Raw genomic sequence first — 22,291 nt, 5'->3', positions numbered from 1 at the left:
GGGAAGTACAAGTTGGCAACATATAGAGACACAACGGGCTCACAGTCTAGAAGGGGGAGACTGACAACAAAACAAAACATGTAGACAGGTGTCAAAGTCGTCAGAACAAATAGAATTAAAGCTGATTAAAGCTATATGCAGAAGGGAGAGGGAGAAGAGGAGAGCAGGGCTTAGTTAGGGAAGGCTTCTTGGAGGAGATGGGCCTTCAATGAGGCTTTGAAGTGAGGAAGAGCAATATGATATGATTCCTGGCCAGAAGTAGGCTGTGGGGGAGAGGGATAGATGAGATCGAGTGCCTAATAAATACCACTGAGGAGGAGGATAACCTCCTTGCCTGCCCCAGGCTCGATAGTAATAATAATAATAATTATGGTATTTGTTAAGCGCTTACTATGTGCCAAGCACTGTTCTAAGCACGAGGGAGGTTACAAGGTGAGCAGCGTGGCTCATTGGAAAGAGCACGGGCTTTGGAGTCAGAGGTCATGGGTTCAAATCCCGGCCCCGCCAATTGTCAGCTGGGTGACTTTGGGCAATCACTTAACTTCTCTGGGCCTCAGTTACCTCATCTGTAAAATGGGGATTAAGACTGTGAGCCCCCAGTGGGACAGCCTGATCACCTCGTAACCTCCCCAGCACTTAGAACAGTGCTTTGCACATAGTAAGTAATAAATGCCATCATTATTATTATTATCCCCATTTTACGGATGAGGTACTGAGGCCCAGAGAAGCGAAGTGACTTGACCAGAGTCACACAGCTGATAAGCGATGGAGCCGGGATTAGATCCCACGACCTTACCTCCTTCCCTTCCCCACAGCACCTGTATATATGTTTGTACGTATTTATTACTCTTTATTTATTTTACTTGTACATATTCTATTTATTTTATTTTGTTAATATGTTTTGTTTGGTTCTCTGTTTCCCCCTTCTAGACTGTGAGCCCACTGTTGGGTAGGGACCATCCCTATATGTTGCCAACATGTACTTCCCAAGCGCTTAGTACAGTGTTCTGCACACAGTAAGCGCTCAATAATTACGATTGAATGAATGAATGCTCTGACTCCCAATCCCAGGCTGTAGTCGTATTAGCGGCTCCCGGATTCTCCCCACATCTAAGGACTGGCAACTGTGAGCCCACTGTTGGGTAGGGACTGTCTTTATATGTTCCCAACTTGTACTTCCCAAGCGCTTAGTACAGTGCTCTGCACACAGTAAGCACTCAATAAATATGATTGAATGAATGAATGAACTAGGGAAGCAGCGCGGCTCAGTGGAAAGAGCCCGGGCTTTGGAGTCAGAGGCTGCGGGTTCAAATTTCGGCCCCGCCACTTGTCAGCCATGTGACTTTGGGCAAGTCACTTCACTTCTCTGGGCCTCAGTTCCCTCATCTGTAAAATGGGGATGAAGGCTGGGAGCCCCCCGCGGGACAACCCGATCACCTTGTAACCTCCCCAGCGCTTAGAACAGTGCTGTGCACATAGTAAGCGCTTAATAAATGCCATCATCATCAACTGTGGCTACCTCTTGGCTTTAGGGGCGCGCTGCGCACGCGCCCTCCAGGTCCGCGGGAAAGCACATAGTAGTACAGGACTCTGCATTCATTCATTCAATCGTATTTATTGAGCGCATACTGTGTGCAGAGCACTGGACTAAGCGCTTGGGAAGTCCAAGTTGGCAACATCTAGAGACGGTCCCTACCCAACAGCAGGCTCACAGTCTAGAAGGGGGAGACAGAGAACAAAGCCAAACATATTAACAGAATAAAATAAATAGAATAAATATGTACAAATGCATTCAATCGTATTTATTGAGTGCTTACAGTGTGCAGAGCACTGTACTAAGCGCTTGGGAAGTCCAAGTTGGCAACATCTAGAGACGGTCCCTACCCAACAACGGGCTCGCGGTCTAGAAGGGGGAGACAGAGAACAAAGCCAAACATATTAACAGAATAAAATGAATAGAATAAATATGTACAAATGCATTCAATCGTATTTATTGAGCGCTTACAGTGTGCAGAGCACTGTACTAAGCGCTTGGGAAGTCCAAGTTGGCAACATCTGGAGACGGTCCCTACCCAACAGCGGGATCAGAAGCTAGAAGGGGAAGGCAGACAACAAAACCGAACAGATTAACAAAATCAATAAATTCGATTGAATGAATGAATGAATGAATGAATGAATGAATGAATGAATGAACCGCTTGGCCTTAGGGGCGCACTGCGCACGCGCCCTCCAGGTCCGCGGGGAAAGGAGCGCTGTCGTAAAGAACACCCCGCTTGACGGCCCTTACTCGGAGCCCTCGAGGGAAAAAGCCGCGACACTCCGGCTCGCTTTACGACGCCCCCTGGCGCTGACGTCACTCGCCTGCTCCCTGTTCCCATCGCCGCGGCGATGGCGTCGCCCTGAGGGGGGCCGGTTTCGCTTTACGACTCCGCCCCCTTGGCGATCGCGACACTTTGCGACTTCCCCTTCACATCGCCGCGAAGATGGCGTCCGGAAGTGGGGTGAGTGGCGTCGGTTGGGAGGCGGTTTGGGGCTCTGACGGCGGCCGCCCTCACACCATTCATCAATCAATCAATATCAATCAATCAATCGTATTTATTGAGCGCTTACTGTGCGCAGAGCACTGTACTAAGCGCCTGGGAAGTCCAAGTTGGCAACATCTAGAGACAGTCCCTACCCAACAGTGGGCTCACAGTCTAGAAGGGGGAGACAGAGAACAAAACAAAACATATTAACAAAATAAAATAAATAGAATAGATATGTACAAGTAAAATAGAGTAATAAATATGTACAAGCATATGTATATATATATATATATATATATATATATATATATATATATATATATATATATATATACAGGTGCTGTGGGGAAGGGAAGGAGGTAAGATGGGGAGGATGACGAGGGGGAGAGGAAGGAAGGGGGTCAGCAATCAATCAGTCGTATTTATTGAGCGCTTACTGTGTGCAGAGCACTGTACCAAGCGCTTGGGAAGTCTAAGTTGGCAACATTTAGAGACGGTCCCTACCCCAACAGGGGGCTCACAGTCTAGAAGGGGGAGACAGACAACAAAACAAAACATAGTAACAAAATAAAATAAATAGAATAAATATGTACAAATTCGTTCAATCGTATTTATTGAGCGCTTACAGTGTGCAGAGCACTGGACTAAGCGCCTGGGAAGTCCAAGTTGGCAACATCTAGAGACGGTCCCTACCCCAACAGTGGGCTCCCAGTCTAGAAGGGGGAGACAGAGAACAAAACCAGATTAATAAAATAAATAGAATAAATACGTACAAATTCATTCAATCGTACTTATTGAGCGCTTACAGTGTGCAGAGCACTGGACTAAGCGCTTGGGAAGTCCAAGTTGGCAACATATAGAGACGGTCCCTACCCCAATAGTAGGCTCACAATCTAGAGGGGGGAGACAGAGAACCAAACCAAACATGCTAACAAAATAAAATAAATAGAATAAATATGTACAAATTCATTCGATCGTATTTATTGAGCGCTTACAGTGTGCAGAGCACTGGACTAAGCGCCTGGGAAGTCCAAGTTGGCAACATCTAGAGACGGTGTCTACCCCAACAGTGGGCTTTCAGTCTAGAAGGGGCAGACAGAGAACAAAACAAAACATATTAACAAAATAAAATAAATTGAATAAATATGTACAAATTCATTCTAGCGTATTATTGAGCGTTTACAGTGTGCAGAGCACTATATTAAGCGCTTGGGAAGTACAAGTTGGCAACATTTAGAGACGGTCCCTACCCATCTTACCTCCTTCCCTTCCCCACAGCGCCTGTATATATGTCTGTATATATTTATTACTCTATTTATTTACTTATTTTACATGTACATATCTATTCTATTTATTTTATTTTGTTAGTATGTTTGGTTTTGTTCTCTGTCTCCCCCTTCTAGACTGTGAGCCCACTGTTGGATAGGGACTGTCTTTATATGTTGCCAACTTGTACTTCCCAAGCGCTTAGTCCAGTGCTCTGCACACAGTAAGCGCTCAATAAATACGATCGATTGATTGATTGAACAGTGGGCTCACAGTCTAGAAGGAAGTGAAGTGACTTGCCCAAAGTCACCCAGCTGACAAGTGGCGGAGCCAGGATCTGAACCCACGGCCTCCGACTCCAAAGCCCGGGCTCTTTTCACCGAGCCACGCTGGGTAGACACGGGGGTACGCTATAAGCTCCTCGAGGGGAGGGAACATGTCTGCCGCACTCTCCCAAGCGCTTAGTACAGTGCTCTGCACACAGTAAGGGCTCAATAATAATAATAATGATGGCATTTATTAAGCGCTTACTATGTGCAAAGCACTGTTCTCTCTCCCCACTCCCTCTACCCATCCCCCCCGCCTTATCTCCTTCCCCTCCCCACAGTATCTGTATATATGTTTATTTATTTTATTTTGTTAATATGTTTTGTTTTGTTCTCTGTCTCCCTCTTTTGGACTGTGAGCCCGTTTTTGGGTAGGGACCGTCTCTAGATGTTGCCAACTTGGACTTCCCAAGCGCTTAGTCCAGTGCTCTGCACACAGTAAGCGCTCAATAAATATGATTGAATGAATTTGTACATATTTATTCTATTTATTTTATTTTGTTAATATGTTTTGTTTTGTTCTCTGTCTCCCCCTTCTAGACTGTGAGCCCACTGTTAGGTAGGGACCGCCTCTATATGTTGCCAACTTGGACTTCCCAAGCGCTTAGTACAGTGCTCTGCACACAGGAAGTGCTCAATAAGTACGATTGAATGAATGAATGAATGTTCTAAGTGCTGGGGGAGATACAATAATAATAATAATGGTGGCTTTTATTAAGCAATCAATTAGTCAGTGTTTAAGGAGCACTACTGTGTGCAGAGTACTGTACTAAGCATTCATTCATTCAATCGTATTTATTGAGCGCTTACTGTGTGCAGAGCACTGTACTAAGCGCTTGGGAAGTACGAGACAGTCCCTACCCAACAGCGGACTCACAGTCTAAAATGGGGAGACAGACAACAAAACACAACGTGTAGACAGGTGTCAAAATCGTCAGAACAAATAGAATTAAAGCTACATTTATTCAGTCGTATTATTTGAGTGCTTACTGTGTGCAGAGCACTGTACTAAGCGCTTGGGAAATACAAGTCGGCAACATATAGAGACGGTCCCTACCCAACAATGGACTCACAGTCTAGAAGGGGGAGACAGACAACAAAACAAAACACGTGGACAGGTGTTAAAATCGTTGGAACAAGTAGAATTAAAGCTACATTCATTCAATCGTATTTATTGAGTGCTTGCTGTGTGCTGAGCACTGTATGAAGCGCTTGGGATGTACAAGTTGGCAACATATAGAGACGGCCCCTACCCTACATGCACATCATTAACAAAATAAATAGAATAGTAAATACATACAAGTAAAATAAATGGAATAATAAATCTGTTCAAATATATCTACAGGTGCTGTGGGGAGGGGAAGGAGGTAGGGCCGGGGGGGATGGGGAGGAGGAGAGGGAAAAGGGGGCTAAGTCTGGGAAGGCCTCCTGGAGGAGGTAATGATAGTATTTGTTAAGCGCTTACTAACAGTGTAACAGTTGGTAGGCACGTTCCCTGCTTACAAGTCTCCCAAACGCTTAGTACAGTGCTCTGCACACAGTAAGTACCCAGTAACTACCATTGATTGGGTGCTGACTTGTTAGGTGTGGCCGGTGATGGTGATGATGGTATTAAGCGCTTACTATGTGTCAAGCACTGTTCTAAGCACTGGGGTGCATACGAGGCCATCAGGTGGGGCTCACAGTTTTAATCCCCATTTTACAGATGAGGTAACTGAGGCACAGAGAAGTTAATTGACATGCCCGAAGTCACACAGCTGACAAGTGGCGGAGCGGGATTAGAACTCACGACCTCTGACTCCCAAGCCCGTGGGTTTGCCACTAAGCCACGCTGTCCTTTCCCAGTTGGGGAAAGTGGGAGGGACAGGAGATGGACTTTTTTATGACGTTTGTTAAGCGCATACTATGTGTCAAGCACTGTTTTAAGCGCGGGTATAGATACAAGTTATATTGGGCATGGTCCCTATCCTGTTTACAATCTGAGTAGGAGGGTGAACAGGTATTGAATCCCCATTTTACAGTCGAAGAAACCGAGGCACGGAGAAATGAAGTGACTTGGCCGAAGTCACGCGGTGAACAAATGTCAGAGCCGGGATTAGAACCCAGGACTCCCAGGCCCAAATTTTTTACAGTAATGGCCATGATGCTTCTGTGACTTCGGATAGAAGATTCTAATACTGCACAGGAAACTCATTTTCTGACCACTGGACTCTTTCTCATTCATTCAATCATATTTATTGAGCACTTACTGTGTGCAGAGCACTGTACTAAGCGCTTCCCCATTCCCTTTTCACTTCATTTTTTAAATTGCTATTGAAGTTCAAAGTCCTCCTTAGCACCAAGAACCAATACAACCAACTCGTCGTGCCAGGCAAGGGCAAACTCAGGGGGTTTTGCATTGAATTCTGACATGTTTTCTTTGACAGAATAAAAACCTGGACTTCCGTCGGAAGTGGGACAAAGATGAATATGAGAAACTTGCGGAGAAGCGGCTCACGGAAGAGAGAGAGAAAAAAGATGGCAAGTAAAATCCAGATATTCCCCTTGTTTCCCTGCTGACACTTCTCTCGGGTATTTTTAGGCAGCGGTTTATCTGGGTCAGCCTGATTTTACCTTCTCAAACTCATAAAACTGAGCTAAAATGCAGAATTTAGAGGGTTGATGTTGGTATCCTGGTTATTAGATTCAACCTCATTGGTTTGTCCAATAATCTTCTAGGTTAAGCTCCTTCCTGAGATCAGTCTCTATTTCCTGCTTCCAATTTTTTCTCTTAATTTTGATTATGCCCAAGAGCCCCTTCTTTCTTAAGAGTCTACTCTCACTGAGTGAGCTGGGTTATTTTCAAAACAATCATCCCTGTTTAAAGAGTTAAGTTTGCATTTTGTGGTTCCCCTAGTATTGCCTTAATTGACTTTGCTTCTTCCTATTTATATTGCTTGTGTATTGTTGGTGAACTTTCAAAACGTATGTGTTTTAGCTCTTCCTCGTTTAAGGAATTCTAGCCCCATGGTTAGACTTCTACCCTTCTGAAGTCTCCTTTCTAGTAATAATAATGATAATTGTGATATTTGTTAAGTGCTTATTCTGTGCACTCTAGCGTGGCTCAGTGGAAAGAGCCCGGGCTTTGGAGTCCGAGGTCATGGGTTCGTATCCCGGCTCTGCCACATGTCTGCTGTGTGACCTTGGGCAAGTCACTTAACTTCTCTGAGCCTCAGTTCCCTCATCTGTAAAATGGGGATGATGACTGTAAGCCCCACGTGGGACAACCTGATCACCTTGTATCCCCCCCAGCGCTTAGAACTGTGCTTTGCACATAGTAAGCGCTTAACAAATGCCATTATTATTATTATTACTAAGCACTGGGGTCGATACAAGGTCGGACACAGCCCCTGACCCACATGGAGCTCACGTTGTAAGTGGGATGGAGACTGGGTAGTGAATCCCCATTTTACAGATGAGGACCCAGAGAATTTAAATACCCAAGGTCGCCCAGCAGGCAGGTGTCAAGAGGCAGGATTAGAACCCGCATCCTCAGATTCCCATGCCCAGGCTTGTCTCACTCTCCTCTCTAGCAAAGGACACAAGTACTAAGAGTGAACTCATTCAGGACCGAGGGTACCTATACTTCATCTAGACACAAGGAGTTTAGACTGTGAGCCCACTGTTGGGTAGGGACTGTCTCTATGTGTTGCCAACTTGTACTTCCCAAGCACTTAGTACAGTGTTCTGCACACAGTAAGCGCTCAATAAATACGATTGATGATGAAGGAGAGGTTTCTTGTACTTTTCTTTTAGCACTTTGTGTCACTTTCCTCTATCATCGTCAGCTCCTTAAAGGCCAGGGCAGTAGCTCTTAATTCCGTTGTAGTACATTCCCCAGTGCTGCTGCTGCTACTTAAGGTTCTGTGGCTATGGTCTGTATCTGATTTGGCTATTGGATGTGCTCCAAGGGCCCTTTTTCCCTCCCCGTTGGTCCTGCTACTGCCCAGGCTGCCCAAGCTTCCTTGTGCCATCTCCCTGCCTCAAACTCTGTTTTCTGCTGTAGTGTTGCTGCTGCTTCTCCTCCTGCCAAATTCGGCAGCTTTTTAGCGTCCTCCGTAGATATGATGTCCTCTTCAGCTGCTTTTGGATCGGTCCCTCCAGGATCTCCATAAAAGCCTGGGGGTTTTGTTTTTGATTTGCAAGCACCTCTCTCCTCCTCCCCTCCACTCAATGAACTCTGTGCACACTCCAGTTTTTTTGCAACTGGTTGCTGGTACAGTTTCTACCTTGTCAGTTCCCTACCCTGACTCCTCAGGGAACAGGACAATGCACTTGGTCACCTGGGGCTGTCTCTCAAGTCAGGAAGAGGAAGTTTGTCTTCTCTTCTTGACCGTGTCCAGCCCCGTCCTCAGGCTAGGCCAAACCTCTCAAAAAGGGGTGAGAAGGCAGATGGGCACTGGGATTTGACCCCTGGGCCTAGCCCTTTTGTTTCCCACTTTCCCCCCTGCTCCCCGTCCTTTCTTTCCCAAGACTCAGTGGGCTTCTTCTGGTTTTGGTCAGGGCTGCGAGCCCCGAATGCCTCCCTGACAGACCGCTTCCCTGTGTTTCAGGGAAACCCGTCCAGCCCGTCAAGCGGGAGCTCCTGCGGCACCGGGACTACAAGGTGGACCTGGAGTCCAAGCTGGGGAAGACCATCGTCATCACCAAGACCACGCCGCAGTCTGAGATGGGAGGGTGAGCACCGGTGGCGGGCCGAGGGGCCGGCCGCATTGGGAAAGCTGCAGCCGCTCTGTTTTTGCCACTGGCCGGCTGTCAGTTGGGGTCTCCGGCGGGGGCCAAGGGATTCTGTCCCAGCCGGGAGGGGGATAAAGGGAAAAGGGCCAGGGGATTGGGGCTCCAACAGGACGGGCCTCTGGAAAAAAAAAAACCAAGCAGCAGAAGGCCACCCTGTACTTGATTCCCACATTCCTAATCAGTCAATTGTATTTTAATCAGTCGCATTTATTGAGCGCCTTCTATGTGCAAAGCACTTATACTAAGCGGTTGGAAGAGGACAGTATAACAGTGTAACAGGCACATTCCTTGCCCACAGTGAGCTTCCCACTTCCTATCTCTCTGGAAGGGGTTGAGCGGGAAAGAGCAGGGTTCTTCACTGTAGTTGGGACTCTGGATTCGGAGAGAGCAGGGAGTCCTGAAGAACGATAACATGGCAGCAGCACCCAGCTGGACTTGTCCCGCGGCTCAGGGACTCACCAGCCCCTTGTCCCTTCCCCGGGCTCCTGAGGGGATAGGGGAGGAGAAGACCTTGGCCAGGCCAGTGGACGGCATAGCGAGTCCTGAGGAAAGCGGCAGGAGTGACCCGCTGGGAGGGACCCCTGGCCGGGCCACCCTGTAAGGGTGCCTACTGTGCCATGGGGCTACAATTTGGCTGGCTTGATGGTCCCTTCCCTCCAGCCTGGTAGCTGTCTTCCTCCAGTGCCCAGGCGTGGTCAGCGGGCCACCGTCCTCTGGGGCCGGGCGCTGTGGGGTTGGTCAGGCACGATGTCCTGTCGAGAAACGGACTCCTTCCTTCTCTCTGCCATCCAGGTATTACTGCAACGTCTGTGACTGTGTGGTAAAGGACTCCATCAATTTCCTGGACCACATCAACGGCAAGAAACGTAAGCGGAAAAGGGTGTTTGTCCCCAGGGCGGGGGCCGAGGAGCCCCGAGCGCCCTCCCTCTCCTAAGGTTCATGAGGTCCAAGCCCGCCTCCTGGTCCTTCACACCAAAAGAGGATCCGGGTCTGGTCTCCCTTTCAGCATGGGCAGCCTCCCGGGGGTGGGGCATTTGAGCCCACGATGCTGGAATTGTGTCCAGCAGGAACACCTGGACGGGCTTCCCAACCCAACTGTGCCCAGCACTGGTTCATATTGGCGCATGGGCTCTGTAGAACAAATGGCTTTCTCGTCCCCTAGCGCAGTTGGGGCACGCCTGTGGCCTAGTCAAACCAATCTTGTCCATCACAGGGCAGGAGAGCTGTGGGCGGGAATCTGGCCCATGTGTGGGTGGCGAGGGCAGGCCCCAGGACAGAGCCGGGGTTGTAGAGTTGTGGCTGCCAACGGGAGAGACTGTAACGACCCTGCCGCACACCCCCCTCTACAGATCAGCGGAACCTGGGCATGTCGATGCGCGTGGAGCGCTCCACCCTGGACCAGGTAAAGAAGCGTTTTGAGGTAAACAAGAAGAAGATGGAGGAGAAGCAGAAGGACTATGACTTTGAAGAGAGGATGAAGGAGCTCAGGGAGGAGGTGAGGGCTCCACTCGATGGAAAGCACACCAGGGAGGGGAGGGGCGGATAGGATTCTGTCAGAATCACGGGAGGGCACTCAGCCCTTCTCCCCCAGTACACCGTGGAGTGGCGGAAGGAGACCGGATTCCCATGTTTCTCAGGGATTTGTGGGGACCCGGGGTAGCAGTGGGGGAAACGCCCAAATCTCCAGAGCTGACCATCTGGGTGGCCCATCTGCATCCGACCATGCCCCCCCTTTAAAGTGAAGGCAGGCGATGCAAACGGATCCCCAGACTTCCATTCATTTGGCCCTGGTCTCTGGCACCCGAGAGAGCAAGGTTGGGGTTGTGTCTGACCCTTCGGCTCTGCCGTAATCCCGTCCCTATCCATCAGTTAAGCAAGCACTGTTTATAGAGCCCCTCTGTGTGCAGACTACTCAACTAGAGAAGAATTGTGACCTAATAGATACAGAAAGAGCCTGGAAGTCAGAAGGACATGGGTTCTAATCCTGCCTCTGCCACGTCTCTGATGGGTGATCTTGAGCAAGTCACGTCACTTCTCAGCGTTCCAGTTACTTCATCTGTAAAATGGGGATTAAGATTGTGAACCCCATGTGGGACGTGGACTGCGTCCAACCTGATTAGGTTGGATCTACCGCGGGGCTCGGTAAATGCCTGGCACACAGTAAGCGCATAACAAATACTACTAAAAAACCCAAACTAAAGCCTTGGGAGATTACAACAGGGTTAGGAGATCTGATCCCTCCCCTCAAGGAGCTTCCAGTTGGGATGGTGAGAGTGGTCCCCGGGAGGGACGGTCTGGGCCTGTCATCAAGCGCTCCGTCTGCTTTGTTCTGGCCCAGGAGGAGAAGGCCAAGGCCTACAAGAAGGAGAAGCAGAGGGAGAAGAAAAGGAGGGCAGAGGAGGACTTGACGTTTGAGGAAGACGACGAGATGGCGGCGGTGATGGGCTTCTCGGGCTTCGGTTCCACTAAAAAGAGCTACTGATTCCCCCCTACCTTTCCCCCCCATCGGGACCTATCCCCCTCTCGGACCTGACTCTGGGGGTGTGGGGGCCGTTCTCTCCCCAGGGCCCTTGGGGAAGATGTAAGGCCCCTGCCCGGCCTTGGAGGAGAATCTGTGTTTTTCCCCACCACCGCTAGAATAAAGCCGGGCAGCTGAGAAGAGGCCAGGCCACTGGGCCCCCAGATTGGGGAGCCACGTGAGGTTCATCTGCCTCCCAGTGTTCCCAGTAGAGGCTCTTCCCGCCTCCTGATCCTCCCACCGCTGCTCTCTGTCAGAGCCCCCCCATCAATGTGTCCCCCCTGCAAACCGCCCGATTCCCAGACTTTGGTTCCTCCACCCCGGGCCTGCGAAGAAAAGGTTCTGTCCTTGACTTCCCTTTTCGCCTCGCCTCTCCCTTTTCCCCAGTGCACGTCCTGGCTGCCGGCCGCCCTCCCACCCCCGGTGTCCTGTGGTCATATGTGTGTGGTTTTGTGGGTGTATGTGTGTGGGGGAGTGGTTTGTACATGTTGTATGCGTGCGTGTGTGTGTCCGTGAAGCAGTCACGTGCAGGCGGTTGGGTTCCCGCAGCCGGGCGGGGGGACCCGGCCTGTCGGGGTTGGGTCCGGCCGACAACGAGAGCGAGTCCTCTAAGATAGTGCCCACCCCCGGGATGTTCTCTCTCTGAGAGACCCCGGCGGGGACGGCACTGGTAACCTCTTCTCCGATGAGAACATCGCTGTTTTTCGTCTTCCTCGCTTTCCGGCTCTAACTCGAGCGCACTCGGCTGAAGCAGAAAGACCCAGGGTGGGATTAATGTCACACCCAGCACTCTGCAATTTTTAATTAAAACAAGATGAGAAAACACGGCTACACATCTGCCTGTTATTCTTAAGGAACATCGCTCCCTGTATTTCCTTGGGCTCCTTTTCATAGAACAGTGTTTGGCACATAATAAGCGCTTAACAAATACCATCATTATTATTGAAGCTGTCTGCCTGCCTGATCAGTAGAAAAGTACACTATGCACAGTAGAAGCATAGAGAAGCAGCATGGCTTGGTGGAAAGAGCACGGGATTTGGAGTCAGAGGTCATGAGTTCGAGTCTTGGCTCCACCAGCTGTCAGCTGTGTGACTCTGGACAAGTCACTTAACTTCTCTGTGCCTCAGTTACCTCATCTGGAAAATGGGGATTGAGACTGTGAGCCTCCTGTGGGACAACCTGATCACCTTGTAACCTCCCCAGCACTTAGAACAATGCTTTGCACATAGTAAGCGCTTAATAAATGCCATCATTATTATTATTATTATTATTATTAGAAAAGTATACTATGGAAAGTATTTCCAAAAGAGGATGTGAGCCCCATTGAATGTAAGCTGCTTGTGGGCAGGGAATGTTTCTTGCACTTCTGTCACACTTCTCAAGCATTTAGAACAGTGTCTTGCATTCAGTGAACTTACCTTTCCTCACTCCCTTTAACTCTAAATCCCTGTAACTGTAACTTAGCATGGTGTTTTTTGGGCCTCGCCTTGTGCTAAGCACTGGGGCAGAGCTAGCCAAATTGGAAATTATAATCTGGGCCTCAGTTACCTCATCTGTAAAGTGGGGTTTAAGACTGTGAGCCCCACGTGGGACAACCTGGTGACCTTGTATCTACCCCAGTGCTTAGAACAGTGCTTGGCACATAGTAAGTGCTTAACAAATGCCATCATTATTAATTACTATTATGTGCCAGTGATGCAATGGGCAGGGGCAAGAGCTTGGCTCTCACCTATCACTGGGCAGGGGGTGTCCAAAAGAAGGTGGAGATTAGGGAATAAAAAGATAAATCTACAAGTGCCAAGATGGGGCTTATTGGATGTCTTGACTGGTCACATGGGGTTAGGAGATCAGTCAATTGTATTTATTGAGCACTTACTGTACACAGAGCACTGTACTAAGCACTAGGGAGAGTACAATATAATAGTGAACAGACTCATTCCTTGCCCATAACAAGCTTACAGTGTAGGGGGGGTGATCTTGCCCCCTTTCCTGGGCCATGGCCTGCTCAAACTGGAGGGTCTATCATTCAGATCAAATCCTTTGCCCCTGTTGCTGTTTAAACAGGCATCTTACCGCACTGAGTGGCACTATACCATAAGTAGGACTCATGCTGTATTGTGCTGTCCCAAGCGCTTTGTACAGTGCTCTGCACACAGTGCTTAATAAATACGAATGAATGAACGAACTTAGATTGGGAGGCTCATGTGGGACAGGGACTGTTTGAGCTTATCAACTTTTATCTCCACTAGACAGAGCAAGTACTTAAATACAGTGAAGGGGCAGGGGTCTGTGTGACCCCTCTTTAGGGTGACCTTCGGGGCGTGGGGCTCAGTCCTTCAGACTCGTGCCTCCCTCCACGTGGAGCTGGGGAGCAGAAAGCCTCACAAGCATATATTGAGCACTTGCTGTGTGCAGAGCACTGTCCTAAACGCTGGGGAGAGTACAACAGAACAATAAACAGACCCCCTCCCTACCCAGCAGCGTTTGAGGTTTCCTGGGCTACCTAAGCACTGAATTTATGGCCCTGTCTGCAGCAGGAGCTCAACATTAGTGGGGATGGAAGTCTCCTGGGCATTTTAGAGGCCCGATTGCCCTTTCGACTAGCCTGGGTTTCTCCTTCCTGCTTCCTTTCTTCCCAGGGCTCCTGATCGGGATCAGAGAATCCCCGCCCCGCTGACGTTTTCGTCCCGCCCCATGACGTTCCCGGATTTCAGCTTCTTAGGATTTGTGCCGAAGACTTTTTCCGGGCCGGCTTTAGCTCAGCGGTTACTTCATTAACGAAAGTTGCCCTTTCAATTAAATCTCTTCGGAGGTTCGAGTCCCGCGGGCGCTCTCTGGCCTTTTTTGCCCCGGGCCTTCTGGACACTTTTAATAATAATAATAATGGTATATGTTAAGGTTAATTTGTTAATAATTATGGTATTATTATATTAGAGTCCAAGAGCTGGGGTAGATCCAAGTTAGGTTGGACGGAGTCCCTGTCCCACAGTTTTCAGATGAGGTAACTGAGGCACAGAGAAGTTAAGCGACTTGCCCAAAGTCACCCAGCAGGCCAGTGGCGGAGCCGGGATTAGGCCTAGTGGGTAGAGCACGGACCTGGGGAGTCAGAAGGATTTGGGTCCTAATCCCTGCTCTGCCACTTGGCTGCTGTGTAATGATAGCATTTATTAAGCGCTTACTATGTGCAAAGCACTGTTCTAAGTGCTGGGGAGGTTACAAGGTGATCAGGTTGTCCCAAGGGGAGCTCACAGTCTAAATCCCCATTTTACAGATGAGGGAACTGAGGCCCAGAGAAGTGAAGTGACTTGCCCAGAGTCACACAGCTGACAAGTGGCGGAGCTGGGATTTGAACCCATGACCTCTGACTCCAAATCCCGGGCTCTTTTCCACTGAACCATACCTCTGACAAGTCACCACTCTCACAACGAGGCCCAGTGGAAAGAGCACGGGCTTAGGAGTGAGAGATCTTGGGTTCTAATACCGCATCTGCCACTTGTCTGCTGTGTGACCTCTGACAAGTCACTTCACTACTCTGTGTCTCAATTTCCTTATCTGTAACATGGGGATTAAGACTGTGAGCACCACTGTTGGGTAGGGACTGTCTCTATATGTTGCCAACTTGTACTTCCCAAGCGCTTAGTACAGTGCTGTGCACACAGTAAGCGCTCAATAAATACGATTGATGATGATGATGATGACAGGGACCATGCCCAACACGAGTTGCTTAGAACCAGCTCAGTGCTTAACACAGTGCTTGGCACCTAGTAAGCGCTTAACAAATACCACCATTCTTACCACGCGGCCCAGTGGAAAGAGCACGGGCTTGGGAGTGAGAGATCTTGGGTTCTAATACCGCATCTGCCACTTGTCAGCTGTGTGACTTTGGGCAAATCACTTAACTTTCTCTATGCCTCGGTTACCTCATCTGTAAAATGGGGATTAAGACTGTGAGCCCCAAATGGGACAACCTGATTACCTTGTATCCTCCCCAGAGTTTAGAAGTGCTTGGCACATAGTAAGCGGTTAACAAAAACCATTCTTATTGTTAATATTATTATTATATCACTCTTCCTGGGGTGTATGCATCCCTGCCCCATGACGTAGCCCAGGGTATAACCCTTCAGGTTGCTGGAGCAGAGTAATAACCGTTTTAGCTTTAGATCAGTGGTTCCTGTGTTGCCAATTTGTACTTCCCAAGCGCTTAGTACAGTGCTCTGCACATAGTAAGCGTTCAATAAATACGATTGATTGATTGATTGATTTTCAACTTTGTAAGCAAGCTTTTCGGGGTTTCGAGCCCCGCGGGCGCTTTTTGACTTTTTTTGCATTTTTACTCCAAGTGTATTAAACCCGGGGCCGGGAAGAAAGTGGAAAAAGAAATCGAAGTGTTTGTCCCGGGAGCTCGGGGAGAGAGAGGAATTCAGGACATTGATTCATTCATTCATTCAATCGTATTTATTGAGAGCTTACTGTCTGCGGAGCACAGTCCTAAGCGCTTAGGAGAGTACAGCATAGCAATAGAGATCCATTCCCTTCCCACAACGAGTTTAGTCATTCAATCATGTTTGCTGAGTGCTTACTGTGGGCGGGGCACTGTACTAAGCGCTTGGGAGAAGACAATACAGCAGTAAATAGACACATTCCCTGCCCACAACGAGCTTAGAGTCTGGAGAGGGAGACAGATATTAATATAAATTGAAGATATGGACATATGGGGTTGGGAAGGGGGGATGAAGGGAGCAATTCTGATGGGATATGTCTCGTATATGTCATTATCAGTTGATTTTCTCTTCTTTTTCCTGCATGAATACTGTACATATGTAAACTGGAGTATGCGTTTTAATCAATTAATCCCATTTATTGAGCACTTACTGTGTGCAGAGCACTGTACAAAGCGCCTGGGAAAGCATGTTCCCTACCCATAACGATCTTACAGTCTGGGGCGGGGGCGGGGGGGGGGGGGGAGACGGACATGAAAATAAATAAATAGATTAGGAATTTGAGCATAAGTGCTGTACCCCGTGGAGTGGAGTGATGGAGGGGGGAATATAAGGGGAAAATCCAAGTGCAAGGACGACGCAGAAGGGAGCGGGAGAAGAGGCGTTTAGGCCTTAATCAGTTTTTGTGTGTCATGCAATTATTCAAGATTGAACCTCCCTTAGGCTTGTGAGGTCGGTATTTGGGGTTTGGGGACTGTTTGTTAGGAGTTGGGGTGAACAGGAGGCAGGGAGCAGCGAGAACAGAGCATGCCCTCTGTGCGGGAATTTTCCGGGAATTTTTCCCATCAGTCCACCGTTCCCCACTTTGCTGGTCCTTTTTCCCGTCCCCAGATCCCACGCTGTCCGGGAGGCAGGGAACAGGTCGATTCCTGCTTCCCACTTCGTTCCCGGATCGCGAGTGGGTCCGGAGGCGAGTGCAAGAAGACGGTGAGGGGGAGTGGGAGGGACAGACCCGCCCCAGAGGGAGAGGTTCTGGGATCCTAGATAATAACAGGAATATTTATTAAGCGCTTACTATGTGCAGAGCCTTATACTAGGGGCTGGAAGAGAATACATAGGTGGATATTAGACAGAATCTCTGTGCATGGGGGGGCTCAAATGTAAGACTGTGACCCTATGTGGAAGATAGACTGTTTCCAATCTGATAGCTTGTATTTGAGTAGGAGGTCATGGGTTCAAATCCAGACTCCGCCAATTGCCATCTGTGTGACTTTGGGCAAATCACTTCACTTGTCTGTGCCTTAATTCCCTCACCTGTGAAATGGGGATTAAGACTGTGAGCCCCACGTGGGACAACCTGATCACCTTGACCCCCCCCCCCAGCGCTTAGAACAGTGCTTTGCACATAATAAGCGCCTAACAAATACCATTATTATTATTACACCCCCAGCGCTTAGTACAGTGCCTGGCACATAGTAAGCGCTTATCAAATACCATAATTATTACTATTCTCCCAGATTCTCCTTTCTCCAAAACGCGTGAACGCGGGGAGGAGGGGATTAGCTAGAGAGATCCGCTTTGCTCCCCCACTTCGCTTTGTCCCTCTGACCTCCTGGACACCCCCGCTGGGGTAGGAGCTGTTCCGTGGAGAGGTTTTTTTCTGTGTGTGTGTGTGTGTGTGTGTGTGTGTGTATGTGTGTGTATTTGTGTGTATTTATTCTTCCCATTCCACCCCTTGCTCCCGCCCCTCTTTCCCACCTTGCTCCCTTCGCCCCGTCCCCAAACTCCTCTGGGGAAAGTTGCAGGAGGCGTTGGGGCCTTTCCCCTCTGATACCCTGCCTATTCCCCCCCTATCTCCTCCTCGGAGAGGAGCGAAAATGAAGCCCTCAGCGAAGCAGGGACGTGAATGACTGACTTATTTCCACACCCTCGGGACAGGGGTGCACTTGTCTTCTCGCCCCCCATTTCTCCTGGAGCGCAAGGGAAAGTGAGGTTCAGACGCGGGGGGGACCAGAAACCGGTCAAAATCCTGGAAACTCCTCTTTCTGTTTGTAATATCCCCATCCACGTGTCCTGAGCAGAAGTCCCTAAGGCCCACATTCGTTGGAGCATTTCCGGGGCTGGCTGTAGCTTAACGGAAACTTCAATCTGTGGTTCCTCCCTAAATCAAAATCTTTTCGGAGGTTCGAGACCCGTTGCTGCTTTCTGGATCTTTTTGCCCCCGGGAACTCTACCAATCAATCAATAATATTTTTTGAGCGCCCATGTTGTGCAAAACTCTACACTAAACGTTTAGGAGCTTACACTAGAGACAGACATGGGCTCATTGACCTCAAGGAACTTACGGGGGGTGCGGACACTAAAATAATTTATAAGCAGAAAGATGGAAAGTAAATATAAAGTCAATCAATCGATCGGTCAAATTTATTGAGCGCTAACTGTGTGCAAAGCACTGTACAAAGCGTTTGGGAGAGTACAGTATAACAGCATATAGTATACAGTATACAGTATCCTGGCTCTGCCAATTGTCAGCTGTGTGACTTTGGGCAAGTCACTTAACTTCTCTGGGCCTCAGTGACCTCATCTGTAAAATGGGGATGTAAAATGTAAAATGTGAGCCCCCCGTGGGACAACCTGATCACCTCGTAACCTCCCCAGCGCTTAGAACAGTGCTTTGCACATAGTAAGCGCTTAATGAATGCCATTATTATTATTACTATTATTAACAGAGTTGGTAGACACGTTCCCTTCCCTCAACAGGCTTACAGTCTAGAGGAGATGCAGTTGCAGATGAGAGAATGCTGAAGCAGAAAGTCATGTACAAAAGTGTTGTAGGTTGCGAATACATTTGTGCTTGGTTGCCCGCAGTTCTGGGTTGGTAGGTGGAGGAATGTAAATTGGGGAAAACAGAAGGTAAGTAGGAAGTGGCCTATATAATATAAATATAATATGATTGAGTTGTAAGGTGGAGGGAGGTAGTGGACAGCCTTGATGCCAATAGCACGATGTTTCTGATTTGTGAAGAGGGAGTTGGAAGCCACCGGGAGTTTAAAAGGAATGGAGAGCTGTGTACTGAATGACATTTCAAAAAGACAATACAAACACCAGCTTGGAGAATGGATTGAAAGGGAAAGAGGCTGGAGGCAAGGAGACCCTACTGGAGGCTGATTCAATATTTTAACCATGATATAGCTTGAACTTGAATTTGGGTATAGAAAAAGCGGCAGACCCAAAAAATGGAGAAGAAATGGAAAGATTTACCACTTGATCTAATGTGAGAGCTGACGGACCATGAAGAATCAGGTTGACAACAAAGTTTGCTGGCTTCTGGGACAAGGAGGATAATAGGGTTACTGATGGAGATGGGAAAGGTTGGAGGTAAAGGGTGTTTAGGGCGGCAGATAAGAAGTAAAATTTTAGACATATTGACACTTTGGGGAAGGGGCTTTAAAGATTTCCAGACTGATACCCCCCTTTTCTCTCTCTCCCTGATTCATCCTACCTTTCTGGAGGGGTAGGAAAGCCTTTTACCCTCTCAGTGGGAATATCTGCAGTCGTCCATGTTAATTTATTTGCGTCGATTGACTCCCAGTTTTCACCTGGGTGCAGCATTTTCAGAGCCTTCGTTTTACTGTGCCCTTCAAACGTTTCCTCGGCTCTTTTGCTTTCGATTTTCCAATTCCAGCTCAGCACAGAGCAGCTGTTGTGTATCCTGCTGACTTTCATTCCCGTCACGTGTCCCACTCAGTGTAGCTCTTTTGAGGTGAGTATAGTAGAGCTAAGAGAACGGTTCGTTCCAGAAGACTGTTTGTGATCTTGTCATGCCTTTTGTTGATAGGGATTGATGCTCGAGTAGTCAAATGTGGCGACTGTGTGGGCTACTACACCGCAAACTAGCGCCTCTGCAGCGTACTGCGGGATTTGGGGTCACTTCTTTCTTCGAGACTTTCCTATTCATCTCTCCCCAGGGTCCTGGGGTGCATGAGATAAAGTAACTTGTCGGGAATAATGGGGTTAAGGGACAGACAAATTGCCAAGATGGCTATAGCATCACAGGACCTGGAGTGGACTGATAGATAACTTCCAGGGGTGGCGGCAGATAAAGCGATTCCCACGGTTCCCAGAGCCATTAAACAGGATGGGAGGGAGAGATTTAGATAATACCTGGCAAAGCTAAAATACAGTAGTTTACCTGCTCAGGGAACCTTAACTGCTGCAGTCCAGGATATGTCTGGGGTGGGATCTCTCTGACATCTGACTGGCATCCAAGTCACAAGGGAATGGGCAGAGAGGAGCTCAGAGGTGAATATAATCGAGAAAGGAAGGGGAATGTGACCTTGGACAAGAAACAATTAATAAATAATAATCAAATGGTAAAATATCATAGATGTTAGCTCACGTCTGGAAGGGGACAGGTAAAACTGGAATCTGATTGCTAACCGATCGCTAAGACATTCCCTCTAAAGTTCTCTGTGGGTAAGGAACCTGTCTACCAATTCCGTTGCATTATCTCAAGTGCTTAGTACACTGCTCTGTACAGAGTAGGTGCTCAATAAATGCCACTGATGATAACGTGATCTCTGCCCTTAATGGGTTTGGAAAGACAGAATAAATTACCATAGTGCTTAGCGTAGAGGAAGCAATACCATTATTATTATTATACTTAAATATAAATACATTTACAGTGAAGATTTGAATAAAAATAAGTGCTAAACTAGTCAGTATGGACTCAAGTGTGAAGGGTGGTTGTGAGTGTAGAAGTGTGAAAGTGGTGCAGAGGTATTGGGCATGTAGTTGTGAGGAGAGAAGGTAAAATTAGTTAATTCAATCATATTTATTAAGCGTTTACTGTGTGCAGAGCACTGTACTAAGCGCTTAGTTGGAATTCATGTTCTGAGAGCACAACTTTATTGTGCTATTAATTTGGGATACAAATAATATGAGCCTCTTTCATCTTTATCCCCAAATTAATTCAAAGTGTATTAGGATTAGGAAGCGATGGAAATAATTTTCTTTTGCAATCATTATTTTCTTATTTCCTTAAAAACATTAGGACCATTAATACAGATTTATTCCCCTTATAAGAAAGAATGATGAAGATTGTTAAAAAAAATGACCATGGAATTCCATATTTTATGGTACAGTGAGATAAACTGAACTATGTTTTCTCCAGGTTAGGCCTGATTCTGCAGTGAGATGTTCAAGAAATCAAATTTTCAAAGTAAATAGTGTTAATCACTTTTTTGTGTGTGTGTCAGCTATGAAAAAGGCAATTGACAGGGTGGAATAGGATTTTAAACTACATGTGCTAAAAATAATGAACTCTTCTTTTTAAAATAGGTGTAAAATCGTAGGGTTGGCCAGAACCCAGGGATTCTTTTGAACAAAATCTCTCTTTTTAAAATAGGTGTAAAATCGTAGGGTTGGCCAGAATCCAGGGATTCTTTTGAACAAAATCTCTCTCCAGGGATCACTGAGAGACGCCTAGACTGGCTATACCTGAGGGACTTCCTTGACCCTAACTAGTGAAATTTAAGGTAACTTTGAGGTCTCCAGTCTCCAGCTTCTCTGGGAATCCTTCCCCGCCAGAGCAGCTTGAGAAAAATCGCTGACACCATCCTGTAATTTATTGTAAGACGGAGGGTCCTGTCAAGAAAGTGAATGGGAGGACTCCCAGAGAAGAAAAAAAAAAGAGCTATCTTGAGACCTCATGACTGAAAAACCTCTGTGGAGGAATTTATTATAATAGAAGCAGTGTCACACTCTCTAGTCAGTTATGTTCAGGTGTTGTCTGATGTCAAAATGGAAAATCTGGGCATTTCAGCAGGGAATTTCAGGATCATAAGACGTTTTTAAGAGGTCGTACTAAAGCTTGAGTATTTTGATTTTTGGAATGACCAGCAAAATTTAATATTTACATAACAGACCAGACCCTAATGCTACAGACACCAAGATCTATTTTAAACGAACTAAACCAATCCATCGGAATGAATACTATATAATAATCTCAGAGATGTCATGTTCAAATGTAATTTTAGGATAATTTTCTTTAATTAAAGGAACAACCCAGGGATGAAATGTATTTTCTTCTGTTGGGTTTTATGTTTTATGACACTTCCAATGTTGAATCGGGTCTTTCTAATCTGCTTTATTCTTTGAGGTTTCCCCTAGGCCTTTCCTGTTGGTTCCTCGCTCTCCCAATGAAAAGTTCCCGTCTCTGTGTCAGACGTATTTTTCAGCCAACTGCAGTGAAAGAATTGAACCACACAGACTGTCGCTGTCCAATCGAAAAGGCGCCAAAACCCCCGGCCGCCGCCTTTCTCCCCTCTGACGTCAGGGACAAAAAAGGACAAAGCCACCAATCTGTTCCTAACGGCCCCGAAGCTGGGCTGATCTCGCAAACGGGAGAAATCTACCAGCGCCTTTATCCGCGCCGCAGTC

General features: G+C 47.6%; 1 protein-coding gene across 1 annotated transcript; it reads left to right on the top strand.

Moving 5' to 3' along the window:
* The first annotated feature begins 2,418 nt into the window (after positions 1-2,418).
* On the top strand, positions 2,419-12,240 carry ZMAT2 (zinc finger matrin-type 2). Its single transcript, XM_038771049.1, has 6 exons — positions 2,419-2,501; positions 6,544-6,637; positions 8,710-8,833; positions 9,686-9,759; positions 10,243-10,388; positions 11,232-12,240. The coding sequence occupies exons 1-6, from the start codon at positions 2,484-2,486 to the stop codon at positions 11,373-11,375; spliced, it is 600 nt and encodes a 199-aa protein (XP_038626977.1). The 5' UTR covers positions 2,419-2,483; the 3' UTR covers positions 11,376-12,240.
* Positions 12,241-22,291: the final 10,051 nt, after the last annotated feature.

This window comes from Tachyglossus aculeatus, chromosome X2 (genome assembly GCF_015852505.1).
Source record: "Tachyglossus aculeatus isolate mTacAcu1 chromosome X2, mTacAcu1.pri, whole genome shotgun sequence".
Lineage (NCBI taxonomy): Eukaryota > Metazoa > Chordata > Mammalia > Monotremata > Tachyglossidae > Tachyglossus > Tachyglossus aculeatus.
This window is presented reverse-complemented; position numbering and strand designations above follow the sequence as displayed.